The sequence below is a fragment of the Cornus florida genome, unplaced genomic scaffold, assembly GCF_030987335.1.
Source record: "Cornus florida cultivar Cherokee Brave unplaced genomic scaffold, ASM3098733v1 CherokeeBrave_3.0.0_Hap2_Chr09, whole genome shotgun sequence".
NCBI lineage: Eukaryota > Viridiplantae > Streptophyta > Magnoliopsida > Cornales > Cornaceae > Cornus > Cornus florida.
The window spans coordinates 94,333,387-94,356,043 of record NW_026775579.1 but is presented as its reverse complement, the minus strand read 5'-3'; the positions used below and the strand labels follow the sequence as shown (position 1 = coordinate 94,356,043).

Below are 22,657 nucleotides of genomic sequence, written 5' to 3'. Positions count from 1 at the left end.
GTATGCATAAAAGTATTTGCCCCAAGGAGGAATCCTAGAATTCTGTCTGTTTTCTGGGTTTGGAAAAGAGTGGATTTTCAAGAACGGGAATCTTATGATATGTTGGGAATCTCTTAAGATAATCATCCACGCTTGAAACGTATCTTAATGCCGGAAAGTTGGATAGGGTGGCCCTTACATAAGGATTATATTCCCCCAATTATATTGTCTTGAAGTCATTATTCTTGGAATATTTTGTATTGTTTCATGCTATGTCAGGTATACAAAGAATAGAGTGGTAATAACCTAGGATTTTTTAATTTTTCATTTCAAAAGTTCAAGCAAATGCACACACCCCCACAAAATTGCCCCTAGCAGGTCTCAAATTCTCAACCTCCCTTTTTGGGGAGGAGAGACATACTATCTGGACGACCTAGGATTGGGAGCTGGAGCTTGTGTTTGCTTTCTTTTGACCTTTTCAAGGTTCTTCAATGACTCAAAGTAAGAGGTGATGCCTTGAGGTGGACCCTTGAGAAGAATGACCGTGGCTAGATCATTCTAAAGGTGTTATGCAAAGGACATAGGTCCAAGATTCCCTAGGAAAATATTTTTTGAATTGCCTTCTAAAATTTTTAGGTTGTAGGATAGGCAAGAAATATGTAATGTATAATAGCAGAAAAATGATAATAGGTGGTATGGAAGTTACAAAGATGAGGCACACAAGAAAAGTTGTAGCGGTAATCAATAAGTGGGTCTCACTGCTCAAGTCATTTCATCATGGAAATCCGCTAGATGATAAGTTTTGGGTTGTATTTTTTGCTTTACCATATTTAAGAAGAACTTATTGAAGAAGAGGTGAATTTCGTGTACCAACTTGAGCATTACAAAGGGGTTTTCCCTACCAACTGTTTTTTTTTTTGTTGGATAAGTTCCCACCAACTGGTTATCCGACATTGTTCAAGGCAATGCGTTATGGACACTACCTTAAATGGCTATTTACTTTATTTGTATTGGTTAAATATATAGATTATACAACAACAACAACTAAGCCTTTTTCCCAATTACTTGGGGTCGGCTGGCTAGATTAAATATATAGATTATGTTTATATAAAATTGTGGTCCATGTAGCACTTGCATTATATATTGTATATCTTTCGTGCATCCACTCCTAAGCTCTGTAAATGTGGACAAACTAGTTTATATAATCTTAAGTCATACCGTCATGGACAAGATTTTTTTTGAATATTTGTGATCTTGTTCTAGGGCACTATTTAAAAGCGGCTATGCCCCTTGATTGAGTAGAGTGGTGGATAGGATTCTTTCCGGCAACCATAAGTAGTTGGCTTGTGTGGAGCTATTTTTATATCCTTATCGGGAGATATTCACTCTCGAAAGAAATAACAAGATTGTGATTTCTTATAATGTATCATGACTCATAATTTGTTGTTTCTCTGTGAGTGTCTTCTTGCAAAAATCTTTGCTGTTTCTATCAATTTTCTATTTTTTAATCATTTCATAGTTTGATGTTTGTTCTTGACATATATAGGTCCCACTGATGTGTTTTTATTCAGATGGATTTTTGATTTTGTGATGCTGCAGTTCCTCGAATTTAAAATTGTAGTTATGCCAGTACAGTGGCAGATATAAATACAAATGTCTTTTATCTATGATCCAGGGATGGGACATCAATTATACTTTCAGATGATGTTGGTCAATTATACATATTGAACACAGGCCAAGGGGAGTCCCAAATGGATGCCAAATATGATCAGGTACTAGAAAACCATATATAATTAGTTATGCTTTGTTTGGTTTTTGGTTTGTTATACCTTGCAACCTCTTATGGTGTATGTACATCTGTGAACAGTTCTTCCTTGGGGATTATCGCCCCCTTATTCAAGATACCCATGGGAATGTTCTTGACCAGGTTAGTTGACCTGCCTTCTCTTTTTTTTTTTTTTTTTTTATTGTTTGCTTTTTCTTCATGTTCTACTTTTTTATATAGACATGTGAAAAACTTCAAATCATTTATTAATTAATTAACTTATTTTAAATGGTCTGTCATTTGTATTAGCATCTAGGAATTTTTTTGGTAACTTGGTGTACTAGAATATCATTCTTTTAAGACACTATGTCCTATAGGATTCACGTATTTCAATTGATACAATCTTTGATTTCATGTGCATTTTGTATTCTACACTTGACATAGACATGTATAGGACTGCTGTTCCCTTCTGTCTTTTGAAGACTGGCTCTGGGTATTAGTATGGCATATATCACCTGACTGGATTATTTGAACGAACTCCATATTAGTTAATTTCCCAGTGTATTAGAACAATGTCTCATCCCTGCTTTTCTAGCCCCACATTTGATGGTTATTTTCATACGCATATGTTATAAGAATGTCTTGTCCCTGTTTCCTTAACTGCAACCTTGACAGTACCATATCCTACTATTTGGGTAAGTCTGCATTTAAACAGTTTCCATTACAATTTTTAAATTCAAGAGCTTTGGCAACTGTTGATTTTTTTTTTTTATGTAGGAAACTCAACTTGTCCCTTATAGGAGGAACATACAAGATCTGCTTTGTGATTCAGGTTTGTACTTATTTCCTATGGCTTTCTCAAAGATTTCTGTTCTTAAGACACTACTCTCTGATAATGCCATGCTGTTTATGTATTGGGAATTCGAATGCTAGCCATCATTCCATACCCAGAGCCTTATCAAAGCATGTATCAGCAACGGCGGTTAGGAGCTCTGGGTATCGAGTGGTCCCCGTCTTCTGTAAGATTCGCCGTGGGGGCAGAGTTCAATCTGGAACAAGATTACCAAATGCTTCCCATAAGGGACCTGGATATAGTGCTCGATCCACTACCTGAGTTTATAGATGCTATGGATTGGGAACCAGAAAATGAAGTGCAAAGTGAAGATAGTGATTCAGAATATAATGTTACTGAGGAGTATTCTTCTGGAGGTGAGCAAGGAAGTTTAGGTTCTAATTCTTCAGGTGATCCAGAGTGCAGTGTCGAAGACAGTGACGTTGAGAACGCTCATCAAGATGGTCTACGCAGATCAAGAAGGAAAAAACATAAGGCAGACGTAAATGCTTTTTCACAACTATATATTTTCTTGACTTCTTGTTTGCAGATGCTGGATTGATATTTCATTTTTTCTCTTTTTAGGTAGAGATCACAACAGCTTCTGGAAGGCGTGTTAAGAGGAGGAATTTGGACGAATGCGATGGCAGTTCTCTTAGAAATGACCGAACTAGGAAATCTAGAAATGGACGAAAAGTTTCAAGGCGGAAGTCTTCTTTATCAAAGTCATTGAGGCCTCAAAGAGCTGCTGCACGCAATGCTCTTACTATGTTTTCTCGATTTAAAAGATCTACAGATGGAGAAGATGCAGATGGCTTAGAAGATGATGCTTCAGAAAGTGAATCCACACTTCAGGATTCAAACATTGAGAGTGAAGAATCTGATGAGTTACCTCAAAATGAACACCACGATAATTCAAAAGGGAAAAAAGTATTTATGGATGAGTCAGAGTTTGTGAATAAACCTCCTGAATGCTCTGAATCTCATTTGAATGCTGGAAACAGGAGGAGATTAGTCCTCAAATTGCCAATTCGTGATTTAAATAAGCTTGCACCTCCAGAGAACAGAATACTGAAATGTGACAACAAGGCTGATGTAGGCTCATCATCTAAACCTATACATGATTCTAATGAAGTAAATAGGGATTACTCTCAAGGTCCGGATAACTCATCTGGCGACTTCAAGTGGGGAAAAACTGAAGGAAGTGAGGGGCAAGCTTCAAAGGCTGAACATCATTTAGACCTGTTTGAAGGATACAATGATGGGAAGATTAGATGGGGAGGGGTCAAGGCTCGCACATCCAAACGGCTGAAAATGGGGGAACCCTTGCCATCTGGTACCTATGCAGGATCTGTTTCATGTCTCGATGATGCTGTTAAGATTGAGAATGCTGCCAATGGGTTCTCTATATCTGAAGAGTGTGGTAAAACTTACCCTTGTTCAGAAACCCAAAATGAAGAAAATGGAGGTCGGAAGGACGAAACAGTTCAAATGGACCAGCAATGTTATGGAGCTGCTACTCCTCAAGTTCTGGATGGTGCAAGAAATGGAAATGAGAACTCTGAAATTGATGAATGGAAGGATTATGACAGATCTCCAAAACAGTGTCACAAGGATGTTGATGATACAACTACATCTTCTGTTCCCTGCGGTAATGGGACTGGAAGCCCGTCTGAATATACAGAGAAGCCTAAACCTATCTCAACAAAGTTGAGGATAAGGTCCAAAAGGATTTCAAGGGATGGTGAAAGTCCTTCCAAGCTAAAAATTAAATCTTCAGCTGAAGAGTGGAAGAACAACGGTGGTGATGAGTTAGGTGAAAGCCCTTTGGGCACAGAGCATAATCTAAATTCAAAGGTGCTTGATTATGATGGCATCGATAAAACCAGTTTGGAACATGGAGAGCAGAATGGTGTACTAAATTCAGAGGCTCAAATTGATAGGATTTCAAGGCCTGTTTTGCAAGATTCGCAGAAGTTGCATTCACATGATAAGATGTACAATGCTGTTTATAGAAGGTCCAAGTCATTTAGGGGTAGAAGTGATCTAGCAGGTAACAGTGGAGGCATGGTAGTAGCAAGCACTTCTGATGCAACCAATCATAATCTTGATGCAGAAGTAGACTTCCCTGAAGCCACAACTAATGGGGTTCATAGGACACGGTCTATGGGACTCAGAGCAATCATTCGTGATGCAAATGTTGTGAGCAACATCCCATTGAGGGTAGATCGTGATGGTTCAGAAGGTACATCAACGAGTGTAGAAAAATCCTTCATCAACAGATGTAAGGAACTACCCTATGAAGAATGGAGATCAAGTTCAAGAGTTACAGTTGGGCCAAGGTCGACCAGAAATAGGAGAGGAAGTTGTCACGTTCGTGACATTAGTCCAACAGATAAAAGGAAATCCCATCAATCAGGAAAGAACTCGTGGTTGCTGTTGACGCATGAGGAAGTGTCCCGATATATTCCCCAGCAAGGGGACGATGTTGTGTACTTGAGGCAGGTAAGTAGTAAAATTACTTGCTTTTCATTTGTTGCTGTATGTATTCATTCTTGATTTCGAATTATGTTGTTTAAGAGGATAATTCAGTGCCGGGCCTTCCTATTTCTCAGGGCCATCAGGAGTATATGGATCATATTCGCTTGAGAAACATAGGCCCTTGGGAAACAATCAAGGGAAACATCAGGGATGTGGAATTTTGTAAGGTTGTAGACCTCCAGTATTCAGCATGTTCAGGTTCTGGGGAGAGCTGCTGTAAAATGACACTTCAATTTGTAGATCCTTCTTCCAGTGTGACTGGTAAATCATTCACATTGACTCTGCCAGAAGTGGTTGGATTTCCGGACTTCCTTGTTGAAAGAACTAGGTATGATGCTGCTATGCGGAGAAATTGGACACACAGGGATAAATGCCAAGTCTGGTGGAAGAATGATGGTGAGGAAGATGGGAGTTGGTGGAATGGCCGGATCGTGGCTGTGAAGGCCAAATCTCCTGAATTTCCAGACAGCCCTTGGGAAAAGTTTTATGTTCAGTACAAGAATGATCAGGAAGGACCGCATCCGCATAGTCCTTGGGAACTATATGATGCTGATACCCAGTGGGAGCAACCCCATATTGATGATGAGATCAGAGAAAAGTTGCTGCATTCTTTTGCCAAACTGGAGCAATCAGGGAACAGAGTTCAGGTAACTTGGAGGCTTGAATCATTTATATAAAAATATAAATATTTATAGTAATAGATGGTTCAATGTGAAATTCAAACAATGAATTATATTAATTTTATCCTGGAACTTTCAGGATCGTTATGGGGTTCAAAAATTGACACAGGTTTCTCAGAGGTCAAATTTTGTTAACAGGTATATCTTCTCTGCCATGCCCTTCGTTTGTGAGTTCTCTCATTTGGTTTTGCATTTTTCACATACATGTGAAATGGTTATCTGCAAAAGTCGTCGAGTCACATAGAACCTACTCTGCTATTCTGGATGCATTAATGTCTCAAGTCACATATCATAATATCTTGAGCGTGTGCAAATTTGTTTTATTCTTTACTATTTGAATACATTTTTTCTTCTTCGAAAGTGGGGAAGTTGAAGTTGGATTTTGATCTGTCTCCGTTTTTGCAGGTTTCCGGTTCCATTGTCTCTTGAAGTGATCCGGTCTAGATTAGAGAACAGCTACTATCGAAGTTTGGAGGCGATGAAGCATGACGTTGCAGTCATGTTGTCAAATGCTGAATCATACTTTGGAAGAAACGCAGAGCTTTCAGTGAAAATGAGACACTTATCAGACTGGTTCACACGGACTCTATCATCTTTGTAGGTTTATTGGATACAATTTTGTAGAAAAATCAGCCAGTATTGAGGTTGGACCTAGCCCTTCCGTTTTCTTTTTTAGAAAAATCATCTTTGTAGATATGTTTTCCTTTCTTATTTATTGGTCTTTTTTTTTTTTTTTGGGCCCTTCTGGATACTCATTGGTCCAGTTTGGGAAATTGGTTGATAGAGAGGGAAGGAGGGACATATCTCAAGGTGATTAGCTGGTTTATGGGGAAATTAATCCACCAAAAAATCATTCGTGTATAGACAGCTTAAAAATTATCAGTTGATAATGATCAAAGAAAAATGAAAGTTTTAATCTGTTCCATGGCTTGGCACAATAAAATAGTTGGGATTATATCCTTTCATTTTAAGATAGCGACTCACTTCTGCTTCTTCTTTAATGTTTATAAATAAATAGTAATCGGTAAATAAATTTTTAGTTGTTCAAAGATAGTTTTATTATTTCTTTGTGTTTTTATAAGGTTGCTAATTACTAGGAGTGGGGATTTGGGAAGGGTCAAATATGGGTGGGTTGAAAATGGGTTGTAGATCATATTCAACCCGTTTGTAATGGGTCAAATATGGGTTGGGGCAACCCATAAGATCCAACGACCCATTTTCATTCTTTTATATATATATATATATATATATATATATATATATATATATATATATTTTTAATAAAGAAAAAAAATACATTTTATTACTAAAAATAATTTTAATTGCTACGGGTTGAGGGTAAGTAATAAGAATACAAAATTCATTTAGTACATATATATTCTTCAAAAAAATTTTAAAAAAATCGTACTTTTATATTATTTTATGAAATTTCAACGTTTTAACTCATAGGAGTTCAAATTAAACAGTGAACCATTAATATATATATATATATATATATATATATATATATATATATTCTTTAATATGGTAAAATTTGTATTAAGGTAGAAAGAAACAAATGATGTAAAAATGTCCAAGTCGAAAGCAAATGCCCTGTCCAACCCACTGAACAGTTGACAGGGTCGAAATACAAACAAACATGGATCAAATGCATATGATCACGCCCTACATATATATATATATATATATTTTCTTTTTGTCAAAATATATGTATGTACAGATTCCAATGATCAGCATTTTGTAGAGATATAATTTGTCAAAAAGAGAAAATTTTCAAGTTAAACAGTGAAAGTTCATGTGCATCACTCCTATCATAATAATATATTACTATTTTTTATAACAGAAATACAGAGAATACATATATATATATATATATATATATAATTATACAAATAATAAAAAATAATAATAATCTCAAACTAAACAATATTTATCGACTCGTTTTAGAGTGAGTTAGAAAATTTTAGAAAGAGAGATCGTTTTAGAGTGAGTTAGAAAATTTTAGAAAGAGAGAAATGGGGTGAGTGCAATATAGAATAGATGCGTGTTATGTGCCTATTATGTGATGGGTGAAATATGGGTTGAAAATGAATACCCTTGACCCTCAAATTAAGTGGTTAAAAATTACCCAACCCATTTTTGACCCACTTTAAATATGATTCACCCAAAACCAATAAAAAATGAACGGATATGAACGGGTTGATATGTTGTGACCCATTTTATGATTCATCAGTCACCCTAAAAAGTGTGAAAAATATCTCAATATTCTAAAGAAAAAAGGTCGAAGAAAAATGCGGGACTTTTTAGTTGCTACAAAGCATGATGGCTGGAGAGGGAGGATAAATGGTTTAAATGCAGGATTTTAGCACAATAATAAGTGGGGCATTTTTTTTCTTCTCCCAAATCTCTGTTCCAAATCTCTGCAAACTTGAGGCAGACAATAACATAGTAAGCAACCATGAATTCAACACCCTACACTACAAAAGTATTTTGTAGAGCCTTCAGTGTAGAAAGGGTGACTAGAGAAATAATTCAACAAGGTCAACATTTTTAACCATGATCAAAGCATGCATGGGTTTACATTCAAGTAACTAATATGACAATCAAAACCACAAGTGCACGCAAATCATAACAAATTCGCTCTCTCTACCCACTCTCCTCTTAATTAGTAGATCCCAAATAGTTGAAACAAGTTTTGTTAGAGTAAGGTTCTTGAAAGATGAGTAATACAAAAGTTTCCACTGCACGCTTGAATGTACAGGGTTAATTCAGTCTCTCCAACGATGGCCACAATTAGGGTTGCAGCAGACGAAAAATAGTGTCATACCTTCTTCTCCCCTCGCAGTTGCCTGCAGATTTATCCCAAAAATAAATCAGAAGCACAATTGTAAGTATAGTGTGGCTCACACCCCCACAATATCATTAAATAATGGCAACAAAATAAAAAAGAAACTTCCAACTAGCTCACTCTTCAGCATGGTAAATTTAAATCTCTCAAATTCCTTGGCGTGAATTGAATTGTAATCGCAAAGATAAAAAAAAGATGCGAGTCTCAGAGTAACCATTTTGTGCAACATTATGCAAAAGGTTAGTTCTATCTATCTTCCCCTCCACCACCACTACCCGGCTTAGGCAGGATGCACTTGCTTAAGGAAATAAAAGAAAAACATATGCCCAAGTATTTCTACAATCCTCGGTTTGCTGCGATAATAATATCTTTTAAAGGGAGATACTGGTGATATCAAGAAATTTTGTTTCATGTCTGACCATCTACCTCCACCAAGTTTGCCAGATTAATGTTCATCTAGATTAACATAAACTAAAACCTAAGTTGGAATAAGAAATCTCATAAAAAAAAAAAGGTTCAAGCTGCCAGCAAAACCTCAAAAGAGTCCTTTGTAGGCTACATCAAAAGAGCGACACCAAATAGAAGCAACCAAAATGCGATGCAAGCTAGAATGGCTACCCAGCCCACTAAGGTGAAACTAAACCACAACAGCTACAGATTTGACAACATTACAGAACTTGATATAAGCCAAGTTGTAGAGACATTTAACAGATAAAAATTCCACAAGCGAGTAAATGCATCTTATTTCTTAAAATATACCAGGAGGAACAGATCTAGAATTGATTCTCCAGGAAACTGAATACTTGTTTCTTCAGATAATATGTGAAGTCAATGTTCCAGCCATGCTGACAAGCTTAATCAGCAATATTAACACCATTGCTTAAATATAAACAAGGTTGGCACCAACAAAATTACCTGAAAGAAAACAGCTTCTCCATGACCGCATTGAGTGCAACGAACTGATTTTGTACGTGGGAGAGTTGGATCTGCAGCCACATCCTGCAAGACTTGGGTACGCTCCCCAACAGCGTGGTGTATCTCATTTCTGTAGACGCAGTTGTTATCGGCAATCTCCTGTACAATGTTGGAAAAGAAAAGAGAGATAAATGGGAGACTGATGATCCTCAAGTAAGATAATAATAAGAGACAAAACCAGAATGGTATTAGGACATGATTTCATATCCCTGATTAAGAATCATTCAGAATTGAAACAACCTTAAAAATGTAATAAGTGTAACATTATTATTATTTTTTTGGTTCCTTGAAATTCACATTCCACTTAGGGCTAGTTTGGTGTGCAAGAATGAAATAGAGTGGGAATGAAATGAAGCTGCGAATGGAATGGGAATGACCATTCCATTCTAGTGTTTGGTTGCAAACATGGAATGTTGTAAATATGGAATGATGCTTCTCATTCATGTGTTTGGTTGAACCAATTTAAAAACTGGAATGGAATTAATTTACACTGATTTCTTCAAATTACCCTTTATCATGAATAAAGAAATTTAACTTCAAAAAAAATAAATAAATAAATTTAACAAAAAAATTAACGTAAGAAATGAAATTGGGGCAAACAAGGTGTTGAAGATTAGGGCAAGAAGGCAAAAAGGCAAGAAGACGCCATGTTGAGAAGAAGTTGATCAAACAAAGGGGAGGTGTCTTCGGCGGTGGTGGTGAGATAAGGGGTAGTGAGAGAAAAAAACGGAGGAAGATGAGGAAGCCGAATCTGTCTCCGGCGGCACAGCGAAGGTGAAACCAACGCTTGGAGACGAGAGAGGCGGCTGAGTTGGGTTGTATGTTCCACCGTTGAGAAAGGAGATGATGATGGCGGCGGTGCAAGACGGCTGGATTATGGAAAGAAGTATAACAGTTCTGATATCGGGGACAAAGATTGTGGCAACGTCAAAGGAGTTGAAGGTGCGATCTAGACTTCCAAGGTCTCTGATCTCAACGGTGTTTCTGGATTGTCTGATAGCTTCCTCTACTTGGACCACCTTTGTTGTCGCCGCAGTTCTAGGCTGTGGAAGGAACTCCAATGTCGATAGGTTGGAAGATGTCGATGGGTTGGAAGAGAATAGAGATGGGTTTAGAAAAAAGATGATGAACAGGTTTTTGGGTCATAATTTTTTTAATCCTATTCCATGTGGGAATGGAATGCCCATTCCATTGGTAAAGAGAAAGAATGATTTTGGTGGAATGACCATTCTCCAAGAATGGTGGAAAATGATGATTCCACCTTTAATAGCCCATACCAAACACAAGAATGGAAAGAAAAGCATTCCATTCCCTCTGATTTGATTCCATTCACCCGCACTAAACATGGCCTTAAGATCAACAGACCAATTTATTCAAGCAGAAATGAAGTGGCCAGCATTCCAAGTGAGGAGAACAGCATGCCAGAAACTAGACTGATCAGTATCGAAAGAGATCTATATTACATGGACTCAGGTACAAGTATATGTCTAAGCATCATATTTATCAAATTCTCAAATCGAAGGACACAAGGACACAGTCAAAAACTTATGTTGTTTAATATTTTCTTTAACTTTTTTAGGTGTAAAATAATTTTTTTACTTGTTTGAAGAAAAGGAACATAATGAAAGAGTTTTATGTATAATTATCTTAAAAAATGAATTAATGGATATTCATGTTAGATGAATACAAAACCATTAGTGTTGAATCCCATAACCATCTCCAAGTGTTATATGTCAAAGACGGATACTTTATACATTTTTGGAAGAGTCCACAAAACATTTTACGAGATTCAATAGAGAACTTAAAAACTCCACCAGTTTTTGGAGCATCTTGAAGCCAATTTTATTTAACCAGTTTCAATTATAAAGGAAACTTTAAACAATTATGAGTCCCTACTTTCAGTGGACTTCAACTATAGATATGTGCATGTAGGCTGTAGACAGAGGTCACAAAACACAAATAAAAGTTTCAAGCTCAAAGTTCCTAATATTCTTACAAACACTGCAAATAGAAAAAGTCAAACAACCCACTGAGTAGCAATTCTTAAGCAAGGAGATGTAAACATCAAAACATACAAAATGCTCATTCTTGAATGCCGTGACTATACAATTTCCCCTTTCATCTTGAAACAAATGTACACTATTTCGCCATAAATTTCAAACCATACACTTCCACATAAATCCAAACGGAGATTTCGTACAAAATAGCATTTAAGTGTGTTTGGAGAACACAATACAACACCAAAACACATCATCCCCCAAATAAAAAAAATAAAAAAATGGAGAAATAGATTAGGGTTTTTGTAAAGGTTAATCTCTGAATCAATAGAAGAAACTGATAACTGCTATAATTTATATACATGTGTACAAAAACCCTAACACATATGAATAGGTAGAGAGAAACAAACCTGGTGATCGCAGTTGCGGCAAGCATAGAGAAGGATCTTTTGCTCTTTGTCTTCCTTAGGGTAAAGAATGTTGTTACTGCATATATATATATATATATATATATATATATATATATATATATCAGAGAATAATTATATCGAACTAATATATATATATATATATATATATATATATGTGTGTGTGTGTGTGTGTGTGTGTGTGTGTGTGTGTGTGTATTATATATGTAAACATCTATAAATTTATGAATGACTGACCATTCGCGGCAGAACTTCATGGTACTCATTTTGATAAACAGAGATTAAGAGAGATTCTGAGTTCTTCGCAGCTTAGCAGACTTGTTTCGTTACCGTCTCTTCTCAGTTGAAGCTCTCTCTTTCAATCCCCTGATCTCCTACTGAGAGTAGAAAAGGGTAGGCCAAATATTTAACTTGGTAACAGGGGCACACTTGTCATTTAATGGGACTTTAAGAACATATGTTTTTTTTTTTTTAAACGATGGCCCATATGGTGTTTTTTTCCTGGCCCATATGGGTTTAAGGAGCCTATTGGGTGAAATTTTTACATAGACAGGGTTTATATCATCTCGGCCGATTACAACATACATGTAAGCAATGGTCTGAATAAAATTAAAAATTTATTTATAAGTCATGTCGAGTTGTTAGTAATTTTGTGCAACATTTGCATCAAAATTTTACTCTATACATATACTTTTTAAAATTAAATTGCTTACATTCAGTGAATTCTTGCACTAAATTCTACTCTTTTTAACAAAAAATATATATATTACTAAATATATATATATATATCAAATTACATATAATATTCAAAAGGATGTCAATTCGGTTTCTTGTGACATTATTTTCCAAATTAATTTACCGAGGAAAGTGACACCAAATAATTGTTAGATGATTCCAAGATCATTTATTCCGTAGTCAACACGTAAGCAAAAATTTAAATGAACCTATACATTTATTTGCCTTGTCAACTAGTGAGTGGCTGAATCAATAATTCCGGAGCTTGGAAGGAAGAGGAAAATAGAAGCAGCATATCAAGAATTGACCATGATCGGCACCAGGTTTTGCTTGCATTGTCATGCTAAAGATGATAAAACATGTTAAGTGGAAAAAGTACTACTGAAATTTTGGAGTTGCAGCATCCATAATATAACTGTCAAAATTAGAACTAGTACTATTAATATAAAAATAATAATAATAATAATGTATACCACAATTATTTTAAGAAGACCTGTCTTTCAAAACGTCCAAAACCTTTTATCTAGAGATTTTCATATTACATGGCCTAATAGACTTGCAAGACAATGCCATAGTCGGAAACACACAACTACAGACAATGCCTAATAGGCTGCACTTTTTCTTTTTTGTTTTTCCTTCTTCGTACTGCCTTTTCAGCGCCTTCTGCTATGCCTCCTGCCCTTCTTCCGGCTGCTCCTATCTTCAGAATCAGATTCAGAATCGGAATCTGAATCAGAAGACTCAGAGTATTTCCGTTGCCGCCTCTTCTTCTGCTGCTGCTTATTCCTCCTCCTCCTCCTCCTCCTCTTCCTCTCTTCCTCCGAATCAGAGGATGAACCGTAACTCAAATCACCCTCACCTGAAGAAGATCCGGTAACTGATGAGGTAGCACTATCAGACTCACTATCACTATTCGACTCAGTATCTGACCTATGCTTCCTTTTGCTTTTCTTTGCACTCTTCTCACGCTTTGCATGCTTATCACCCTTCGACTCCTGAGGAATATCTGGGTTATCCAACTCATAGGAGGTTGACAACTTCATCCTCAATTTTGGATTTTTGAGTTGCTGGGTGCGAGAGGGTCGTGAAATGTACACCCGCTCGTTCTTGCACTCGTAAGTCCAGTGCCCAGTTTGAAAACACTTTTGGCATTGCGAAGCTGTACCACCTGTGGTAGACATTGAAGGCCTGAGGTCTTTTCTTTCACCCAATCTTACTTGTTTTTCAGTACTCATCAAATACATCTGTCGCTTGGCCTCCTTCCTCTCCTGCCATCTACTGGGCCCTTCTTCCTTCTGCCCGTACGCATTCACATTTCGGGCAGCAGCAGCAGCAGCTCGCTCAGCCTGAGCACGGCTAAGGCCTTTTGCAGCTGTCAAAGCTGCAGCCTTAATTCTTTCTGCCGCATCCTGGGCACCTTTCTCTTCTTTCTTATCTGACGACATATTCTTGTTGCCCAAGGATATACAGATTCTTCCAGCTCTAGAAAAACCCAAGTCAAGGATTTTAAGCAAGTTCAATTTGTCACGTATGCCTCAAAATCCTGCCAAAAAAACTTTATGTCAGTCGTTCAATTTGTCAAACACTGATTTCTAACTTTCAAAGTTGAACAATAAAATGAAACTTCGGAACAACCACCAAATTATATGAATGAAAATGTGGAATGGCATCTCCCATGTGAGTGACGGGCACTGTGATTTTTCACCCCAGTGGTTCCCATGATTGGCCAGCAAGTGCTGATTTTAGGGGCGAAACCATGATTTTTATTAAGTGAGGTCTGTCAACAACTTACCACTAATATCGACTTTTACATTCAATATATAACAAGTAAATTTTACTGCAAAATAAATTACGAATTAAATACACTAATCTCCCTAAGGTTTAGCCTAATTAAACACGTGAAACTTTTTAACAGAGTTGCACCATGTTCCCCTCAACTTTGGTGCGTGATTACAAATACCCCCTCCGTCCAAAAAGTTAGTTGAGCCAAAAAATATTGGATGCCAAAATACATCAACTCATCCAAAATGATGTAATTACCCTTAGAAAGTCATTAAATTACCAAAAAAAAAAAAAAAAAAAAGTGTCATATTTGCATTGTCAAAATCACACTTCTCTCTACTTATAAAATAATAAATAACATTCTCTCTCCTCCCCACCCATCGCTGCTACCCCAACCAAAGCCTCCCCTCTATCCTCTCTCTCCACCGCCGCCTCCCTCTCTCTCTCTCTCTCTAAAGCCACCACCCCCAAAGGGCTTTCAACAGAGAAGACCCACTTGTTATTCTATGCATATGTATATTTATATGGCTGGATCATGCATTTCAAAACACGCAATAGACATCCTCTGTCCTCTAATTACTAAAGCAGCCACCCCCAAAGGGCTTTCAAGTTTCAACAGAGAAGACCCATTTGTGGTTCCATATATATGTATATTTATAGACTAAATATATTATAGCTAAGTTACATCTTTATACATATACATAAATATATTTATCCCATGTGTAGTCAGTAGTTAATTCCTATCCATCCAAGTTACGTATTTAGTTTCATCAACCTTCAAGACCAGATTATCTTCCCCAAAAATAAAGAAAGAAAAAATCTTCCATGGCCAGATTTTTTTATCAGTCAGCAAATATATTATTATAAGATCAGATTTTACAGGACTCATCTAACTTCCATACAATGGCGACAACAGCTATTGAACCAAACCAGCCAGACCAACAATCTCAATTCCAGAAGTATATGAATCAATTGTGGGGTGGTACAGTGGTGGTGGTAGAAGGTTGAGAGGTGGTGGCTGTGGTCGTGTGGTGGTGGTGAGAGGTTGTGGCAGTGATTGGAGGGTGGTGGACAGAGGTGTTGGCCATGGTTGGTGGTGGTCGTGGGACCGTAGGAGGTTGAGAGGTGGTGCCCATGGTTAGAGGGTAGTGGTGTAGGATGTAAAGAGAGGAGAGTGAAAATAAATATAATTATAATGAGGGCAAAGATGTCATTTGACAAATCAGATTTTTTCATACTTTTTATTACTAAATTATTTGGGGTATAATGGTAAAATTACCCTAAAATCTGACGTCCATAAGACAAACTGTTGAGGGCAGGACAATGGAACTCTTTTTTACAAAAATTTTGCAACCTCAGGGAAGGTCACTATATTTAACCCATAAATTATTTAAACAGCTTCACACAAAATTGTCAAAAATACAAAAACTGAATGTCTACACTATTAATACAATTGTACTAACATAAAATTGTGCTAACATTTCAATAAGCATCTGCACTAACATATAAAAAGCATGCAATGAAAATTTTCAACCAATTATTAAACTTCTTGAATAAAAACTATATGTTAATAATGTCAAATGTATATAACCCCAGTAAGGCAATTTCAGTTCACAAAAAACAATCATAAACACAAAGTAGTATAAATCACAAACTACAAAATTAATCCAATACAAGAAAAAAAAAAACAATGGTTTCATAAAAGCATAAATTTTATCCCAAAGAGTTCTTCTAATTTCTAAATTCTAATACACCCAATCCAGGCCCCGTACTCTCTCTTCTGTACATATGCTATCCCCTCCGGCTATGGTATGGGGGAAGGGAAGTGACAACTACCGATTGATTTGATACTAGACTATTAGTTTAACAATGGACTTTAGATAGATTTTCATGTTGATACCTTATTTTGTGACAATTTCCCCTCACTTTTAATTCTTTACTTGTTAAAAATTTCTAAATTTTTTTATCTAGAAAAAAATAGGCCCATAAATTCTTAGAATTTCAGTGGTTACTCGAACACCTGAACCCAGGTCTCATAGTGGTCGTCATATAAAAATCAAATGAGATAATTTCTTAATTTATGGTACCTCTTTGAATATCATTATAAAATTATATGAATACAATCATTAAGGAGTTAGAATGTTACTTTGAACTACCTCCTCCATATTTTACAAAGCACTACTGTCCTTATCAAGAAACTCAAAACCAACCATACAGGAGGAGGAATATCAAGTTCCCTATGCTCCTGAAGAAAGTAATTTCACTTTTCAATTTCAAGAAAGTACTTTCTCTTTTAATGAAGAAAAGAGAAAGTGACAATTTGATACTTTCTCTATTTTCTCCACTTTGATACTTTCACTTTAAAATGGTAAAGGTTCACGTTCCCACAGGCAAAGGGTGTGTGAGTGTTTTGCCAATGAAAAAAAAAAAATCATTTAGTCCAAGAACGTACAAAGTTTCCATTATACCTCTAATTGCTCACTCTGGCCACCACACACATTTATTGAATATATATTGCGAAAGAGATGATAATATGCTCATTCTAACACTCATGTTTTGTGGCATTTATGAATGTACCACCCCAAAACACACACACACACAACCTTCCCTCAAACCCGATTCCTGGTATTCATTGTCATCCTACCCCTTTAGATGACCCAAAGAGATGATAATATGCTCATTCTAACACTTCTGTTGTCTAGCATTTATAAATGTACCACCTCAAAACACACACACACACACACAAACCTTCTCTCAAACCCGATTCCTGGTATTCATTGTCATCCTACCCTTTTAGACCCAAGGTGCCACTTCAGCAGCAAAGAAACTCGTTAAGCCTTTCAACATTTCCCACTTCAGCCACTGGAGATCTGCTGAGATTAGATTCATTGAAAACTTCAAACTAAAATTGATAAACTAGGTTTGGCTAGATTTAAGGGTGTTCATGATTTATGACTTGCCTAATCTTCTGAAAGTTACTTCCTAAAGAAGTATGTGAAAAAATATGAGGAAGAAGCTCCTGAGCTTTTGAAGTTATATCAGGAGAAGTTGATTCTTTCAAAGTAACTAGGATATGGGTATATGAGGAAAAGAGTGGATGCATCTCTGTTTCCAACTATACACTGACTTCTGCTGTCTGAGCAAATTTGAATTCTATGTTTTAGTTCTGGCATGAAACTTGAATTTCAACAACATGGTCCATTGAATTCTTGTGTACTTTTGTAGTGGTTTAGGCTTGCTGTGATATACCATTGTCCGTTTATCTGGGAGATTAGTCTAGGTGATCTTGGTTTTGTTTGACTTACAATTTTGCACCTAGTTCAATTTGGTAAGTTGATGATTTTGATTTTTAATTGTAATGATGCAAACATCTAACTCAGTCCCAGCAACAGATATCTTCGTCTTTCGTTCAGAGCATAATAAATTAGATCATATAACGCTGTTCTCTTTGTGCAAGTGTGACATTGTTGGTTCAATTCATGATTTAGTCCATATACCATCTTCTTCCATTTCTGTATTGAGAACTTTCTTTAAGTTTGGTTATGATGTTCAGTTTGTCCAGGATGAATTCTGGGAGGACCTATACCAGTTCATCTCGAAACGGATTTTTCACTAACCCAGTTAGCTATTTTCAGAGTAGATCATACACACCCTTAAATCTAGCCAAACCCAGTTTATAAAAAAATTTAGTTTGAAGTTCTCCATGAATCTAATCTCAGCAGATCTCTACTGGCTGAAGTGGGAGATGTTGATGGGCTTAGCAAGTTTCTTTGCTGCTGAAGTGGCACCCTGGGTCATCTAAGAGGGTAGGTTGACAATGAATACCAGGAATCAGGTTTAAGAGAAGGTTTCTGTGTGTGTGTGTTGGGGTGGTACATTCATAAATGCCAGACAACTGAAGTGTTAGAATGAGCATATTATCACCTCTTTCGCAATATATTCAATAAATGTGTGTGGTGACCAGAGCGAGCAATTACAGGAATAATGGAAACTTTGTACGCTCTTGGCTTATACGATTTTTTTTCATTGGTAAAAAACTAGCATACAACATGAACCCTAACCCTTGCCATTTACTTTGGAAGGAAGAGAAAATATCACTAAGCCAAAAACCTCTTGGTGTAATCTTCTTTCTTCTTATGCCAAAAGCAAGTAATTCTTTGTGCACTTGTATGATAAAATTTAATCAGTAATACTATATGCATCCGTTATATTACAATTCAAAAACACATTCACATTTTATAAATAATAGAACAATACATTTACACTCCATTTTAATGAAAATTTTGAACTTTTAATTATTAAAAGATTCAAGTGAAGTGCTGCAGGTGATGAATTGTGGGTGTGAATATCATCTGCAACATATTTATTTTATAGGTAACCAGATAAAGTGACACTTTCCTATCTATTGGATCCACATAATATGACATGTTCCGATGGATGTTTTTGATTAAAAATGTTTGAATTGGAGGTGTTTGGAGTGAAATAAAAAAAAAAGCAGTACCTCTCAAAGGGGGGCCGGGTCACTCTGGTTAAGAGCACCCTTTCTAGCCTCACCACTTATTTTATCTCCCTCTTTCAGATTCCTTCTTCAGTGGCTGAGAGAATTGAGAGATTGCAGTGCAACTTTCTTTTTTTTTTGGGGGGGGTTCAGGTATCATCTGGTTCGGTGGGATCAAGTTTGGGGAGAGCCGCGGTGGTTGGAGTTTTCTTGAGGTGCGTGGTCCTAGAGGGGTGGGGGTTTGGACTTTCATTCGGAGGGGGTGGGATGTTTCTGCAAGCATGTTCGTTTTCAGATCAAGGATGGTAGGAGGATCAGATTTTGGGAGGATCTTTGGTGTGGGGAGCTTCCCCTTGCTCTTGCTTTCCCACGGCTCTATAGGATTGCTTTTCACAGACAAACCATGGTGGTTGACTGTTATCACAGACAAACCATGTTCAGTTTAGAAGACACTTTCAGGACTGGGAGATTGAGGAGGTTTCTCATTTTTTGGAGGTTCTGTATCGCCAGGTGATCACAATTCGAGATTCAGATTGTTGGCTTTGGGATCCTAACTCTCAGGGTTGATTCGAGGTTATGTCCTTTATTAGGTGCCTTTCGGTTGGTACCGGAAGCCCTTTCCCCTGGAAGTCTATTTGGCGTTCTAAGGCTCCCCTTAAGATTGTCTTCTTTGCTTGGACTTCCGTCCTGGGTAAGATTTTAACCCAGGATAATTTGAGGAGGAGGAATCAGGTGGTGGTCAATCGTTGTTATATGTGCTTCTGTAATGAGGAGACAATTGATCACCTTCTTTTACACTGCAGCATGGCCAGAGACTGTTGGGATTTGATGCTTGGATTATTTGGGGTCCATTGGGTTATGCCTTGTTCCTCTAAAGGGTTGAGGCTTGGAAAGGTGTTTCTGTTGGGGCTCTCATGCAGGATGCTTGGAGAGCTACGCATCTTTGTATTTGGTGGTGCATTTGGCTTGAGAAAAATCGGAGATATTTTGAGGGAAAGTAGAAACCTGTTTCTATACTTAAGTTCTCTATTATTTCTACTCTTTTTTGTTGGGTCTCAGGGAGAGATTATAGATCTTTAGAGGAGATTTTTGTTTTTTTGGTCTCTTTGAAGGTTTGAGGCGCCCTTTGGCCCTTGTGTTTCTTTGTGTTCCGCTCCCCTTTTGAGCGTTTTCAATAAAATCTTACTTATCAAAAAAAAAAAAATATCACTTAAAATTTAGCTTTTAAAATTTTCAATACATAATTTTCAGAGGTCAAATTCAAATACAAAAGGAAGAAAGAAAAATAAAAAATAAAAAATATTTAGCAAATACCAACTAGGTAAATGGTAATACGATTTTATTATTTTATTTTTGTAAGAATTTTAACAGTTTGTTTCACACCACCGTCAACCTGAAACGCACTACGATTACGTACATGGCTCATTCAGGTTTACTTGATAAACCCTAACGACTCTTTCTATTTTATCAATCCTTTCTGCTAAGGATCTCTCACTCGCCTCCTGTCTCGATTTAGCTTTTGGTACGTATGTTTTTCAGATCAAACCCTCTCAATTTTTGATTCTCCTTATCTATTAGTTCTTGAGTTCTGGTGATTTTGCTGTGTAAAAATAATGAAATCTAGGGTTTGGAGTTTTGACACTCTGGCAATGCGTTTAGTTTATTATCTTTTTCATATGTTGCTTTGATTTACAGTGTTCTTTCATTTTAAATATCGATTAAATGGTTGGTTTTGTCTTAGCTGTTAAACCTAGGTTTTAAGCTTTTTTTAATTGACAAATAATTAGTATCTATTTTTTCTGTTTCGGAAGTATCATTAGCTAGGATTTGATATAGTGTGTAGTTCTATTGCGAGTTCTGAAGTTATTGCATTTGTTAAACCTAATTGGAGTTCAATTTTCTCTTGCTTTCCCTTCCTTTCTGTTCTTCCGATAGTAATAGTGTCTCATAGTTTCGTCTCTTTTAGCTTCGCTTAACTTAAGTGACAAGTCCCTCGTCTTGGATGGACTATTCAGGAGCATAGGGAACTTGCTTATTCCTCCTCCTATACGTTTGGTTTTGAGTTTCTTGATAAGGACGAAATTCATCATTTTCAAAAGGATTATAGTTTTTTGAAATGGATTTATTTAAGATGATGAATTCCTACATTTTAGTGGTTTGTAAAATACGGAGGAGGTAGTTCAAAGTAACATTCTAACTCCTTAATGATTGCATTCATATAATTTTATATTGAAATTCAAAGAGTTACCATAAATTAAGAAATTATCTCATTTGATTTTTATATGATGGCCACTATGAGACCTAGGTTTAGGTGTTCGAGTAACCACTGAAATTCTAAGAATTTATGGGCCTATTTGTTTCTAGAATAAAAAAATTATAATTTTTTAACAAGTAAAGAATTAAAAGTGAGGGGAAATTGTCACAAAATAAGGTATCAACGTGAAAATCTATTTAAAGTCCATTTTTAAACTTTTAGTCGAATATTAGTTTTAAATAAAAAAAATAAAAAATGAAAAAGAGTCTAATATCGAATGAATCCATAGCAGGAGGGGATAGCATATGTACATAAGAGAGAGTATGGGGCCTGGATTGGGTGTACTAGAATTTAGAAATTAGAATGAACTCTTTTGGATAAAATTTATGCTTTTATGAAACCATTTTTTTTTTTTTTTTCTTATATTGGATTAATTTGTTGTTTGTGATTTCTACTACTTTGTGTCTATGATTGTTTTTTGTGAACTGAAACTGCCTTACTGGGGTTTTATACATTTGACATTATTAACATATAGTTTAAATTTTTGTTCAGGAAGTTTAATCATGGGTTGAAAATTTTCATTGCATGCTTTCTATATGTTAGTGCAAATGCTTATTGTATTAATAGTGTAGACATTCAGTTTTTGTATTTTTGACAATTTTGTGTGAAGCTGTTTAAATAATTCCCTGAGGTTGCAAAATTTTTGAAAAAAAAGTTCCATTTACAGTTTGTCTTATGGACGTCAGATTTTAGGGTAATTTTACCATTATACCTCGAATAATTTAGTAATAAAAAGAATGAAAAAATCAGATTTTGGGCAAAAGGGTTTTTTGGGGATCGGACTACAGTACCGGAGGGAATCTTCTGATGAGAAGTGAGATCTGGGTTTCGGTGAATCCATGGTTGCTGAAGAATGCGAGAACAGAGTCTGGTTTGTCTGGGGTTTCGAAGTTCATGTACTTGGAGGCTGAGAGAGCCTTTTCTGGAGGAAACTCACATAATTTGATGAGGTAATCGACCGTGAACGAGTGTTAATTTGAAGTGGTAGATATGGATTTGAAAGCTAATAATGATAATGGGTAGTGTTGAAGAAAATGCAGTTTCTGGGTTGGTGAAGTTGACACACCTCAAATAAGGCAAAGTTTTGAATATGAAATTAAACATGGACAATGCTAGAAGGGACTCACCTGTTCTGCTCTTGTTCTTCTGAGGAAATCTTGTTGCAATTTGGATCTCTTTCCCTAAAACCCTCTTTTCTGATAAACCCTAGAACACTCTCCAATTCTCTAGCTGTTCAATATACTTCCCGTAACCTAGAAGATTATTCATAAATATATAAATAA

General features: G+C 36.4%; 3 protein-coding genes across 4 annotated transcripts in view; 1 reads left to right on the top strand and 2 right to left on the bottom strand.

Moving 5' to 3' along the window:
* The window catches only part of LOC132275342 (uncharacterized), a 38,042-nt gene extending 31,320 nt beyond the window's left edge, over positions 1 to 6,722 (top strand). Inside the window, exons 18-25 of the mRNA XM_059776808.1 lie at positions 1,655 to 1,751; positions 1,847 to 1,906; positions 2,522 to 2,576; positions 2,678 to 3,078; positions 3,162 to 5,081; positions 5,192 to 5,764; positions 5,877 to 5,935; positions 6,203 to 6,722. Coding sequence (XP_059632791.1) covers positions 1,655 to 1,751; positions 1,847 to 1,906; positions 2,522 to 2,576; positions 2,678 to 3,078; positions 3,162 to 5,081; positions 5,192 to 5,764; positions 5,877 to 5,935; positions 6,203 to 6,398 — 3,361 coding nt within the window. The 3' untranslated portion in view covers positions 6,399 to 6,722. The remainder of the gene's footprint in view (positions 1 to 1,654; positions 1,752 to 1,846; positions 1,907 to 2,521; positions 2,577 to 2,677; positions 3,079 to 3,161; positions 5,082 to 5,191; positions 5,765 to 5,876; positions 5,936 to 6,202) is intronic.
* A 1,580-nt stretch (positions 6,723 to 8,302) lies between these two features.
* Positions 8,303 to 12,440, bottom strand: LOC132275341 (DNA-directed RNA polymerases II, IV and V subunit 9A). Its single transcript, XM_059776807.1, has 4 exons — positions 12,283 to 12,440; positions 12,028 to 12,103; positions 9,561 to 9,719; positions 8,303 to 8,646 (listed from the first exon to the last, which is right to left on the bottom strand). The coding sequence occupies exons 1-4, from the start codon at positions 12,309 to 12,311 to the stop codon at positions 8,566 to 8,568; spliced, it is 345 nt and encodes a 114-aa protein (XP_059632790.1). The 5' UTR covers positions 12,312 to 12,440; the 3' UTR covers positions 8,303 to 8,565.
* A 752-nt stretch (positions 12,441 to 13,192) lies between these two features.
* LOC132275340 (uncharacterized) lies at positions 13,193 to 22,640 on the bottom strand. 2 transcript variants are annotated; one of them, XM_059776805.1, is made up of 2 exons: positions 22,502 to 22,640; positions 13,193 to 14,323 (listed from the first exon to the last, which is right to left on the bottom strand). In XM_059776805.1, the coding sequence occupies exon 2, from the start codon at positions 14,223 to 14,225 to the stop codon at positions 13,434 to 13,436; it is 792 nt and encodes a 263-aa protein (XP_059632788.1). In that variant the 5' UTR covers positions 14,226 to 14,323; positions 22,502 to 22,640; the 3' UTR covers positions 13,193 to 13,433. The 2 variants fall into 2 exon arrangements, with proteins under 2 accessions (XP_059632788.1, XP_059632789.1); XM_059776806.1 differs by lacking the exon at positions 22,502 to 22,640 and adding an exon at positions 17,311 to 17,460.
* Between the last annotated feature and the right edge of the window lie 17 nt (positions 22,641 to 22,657).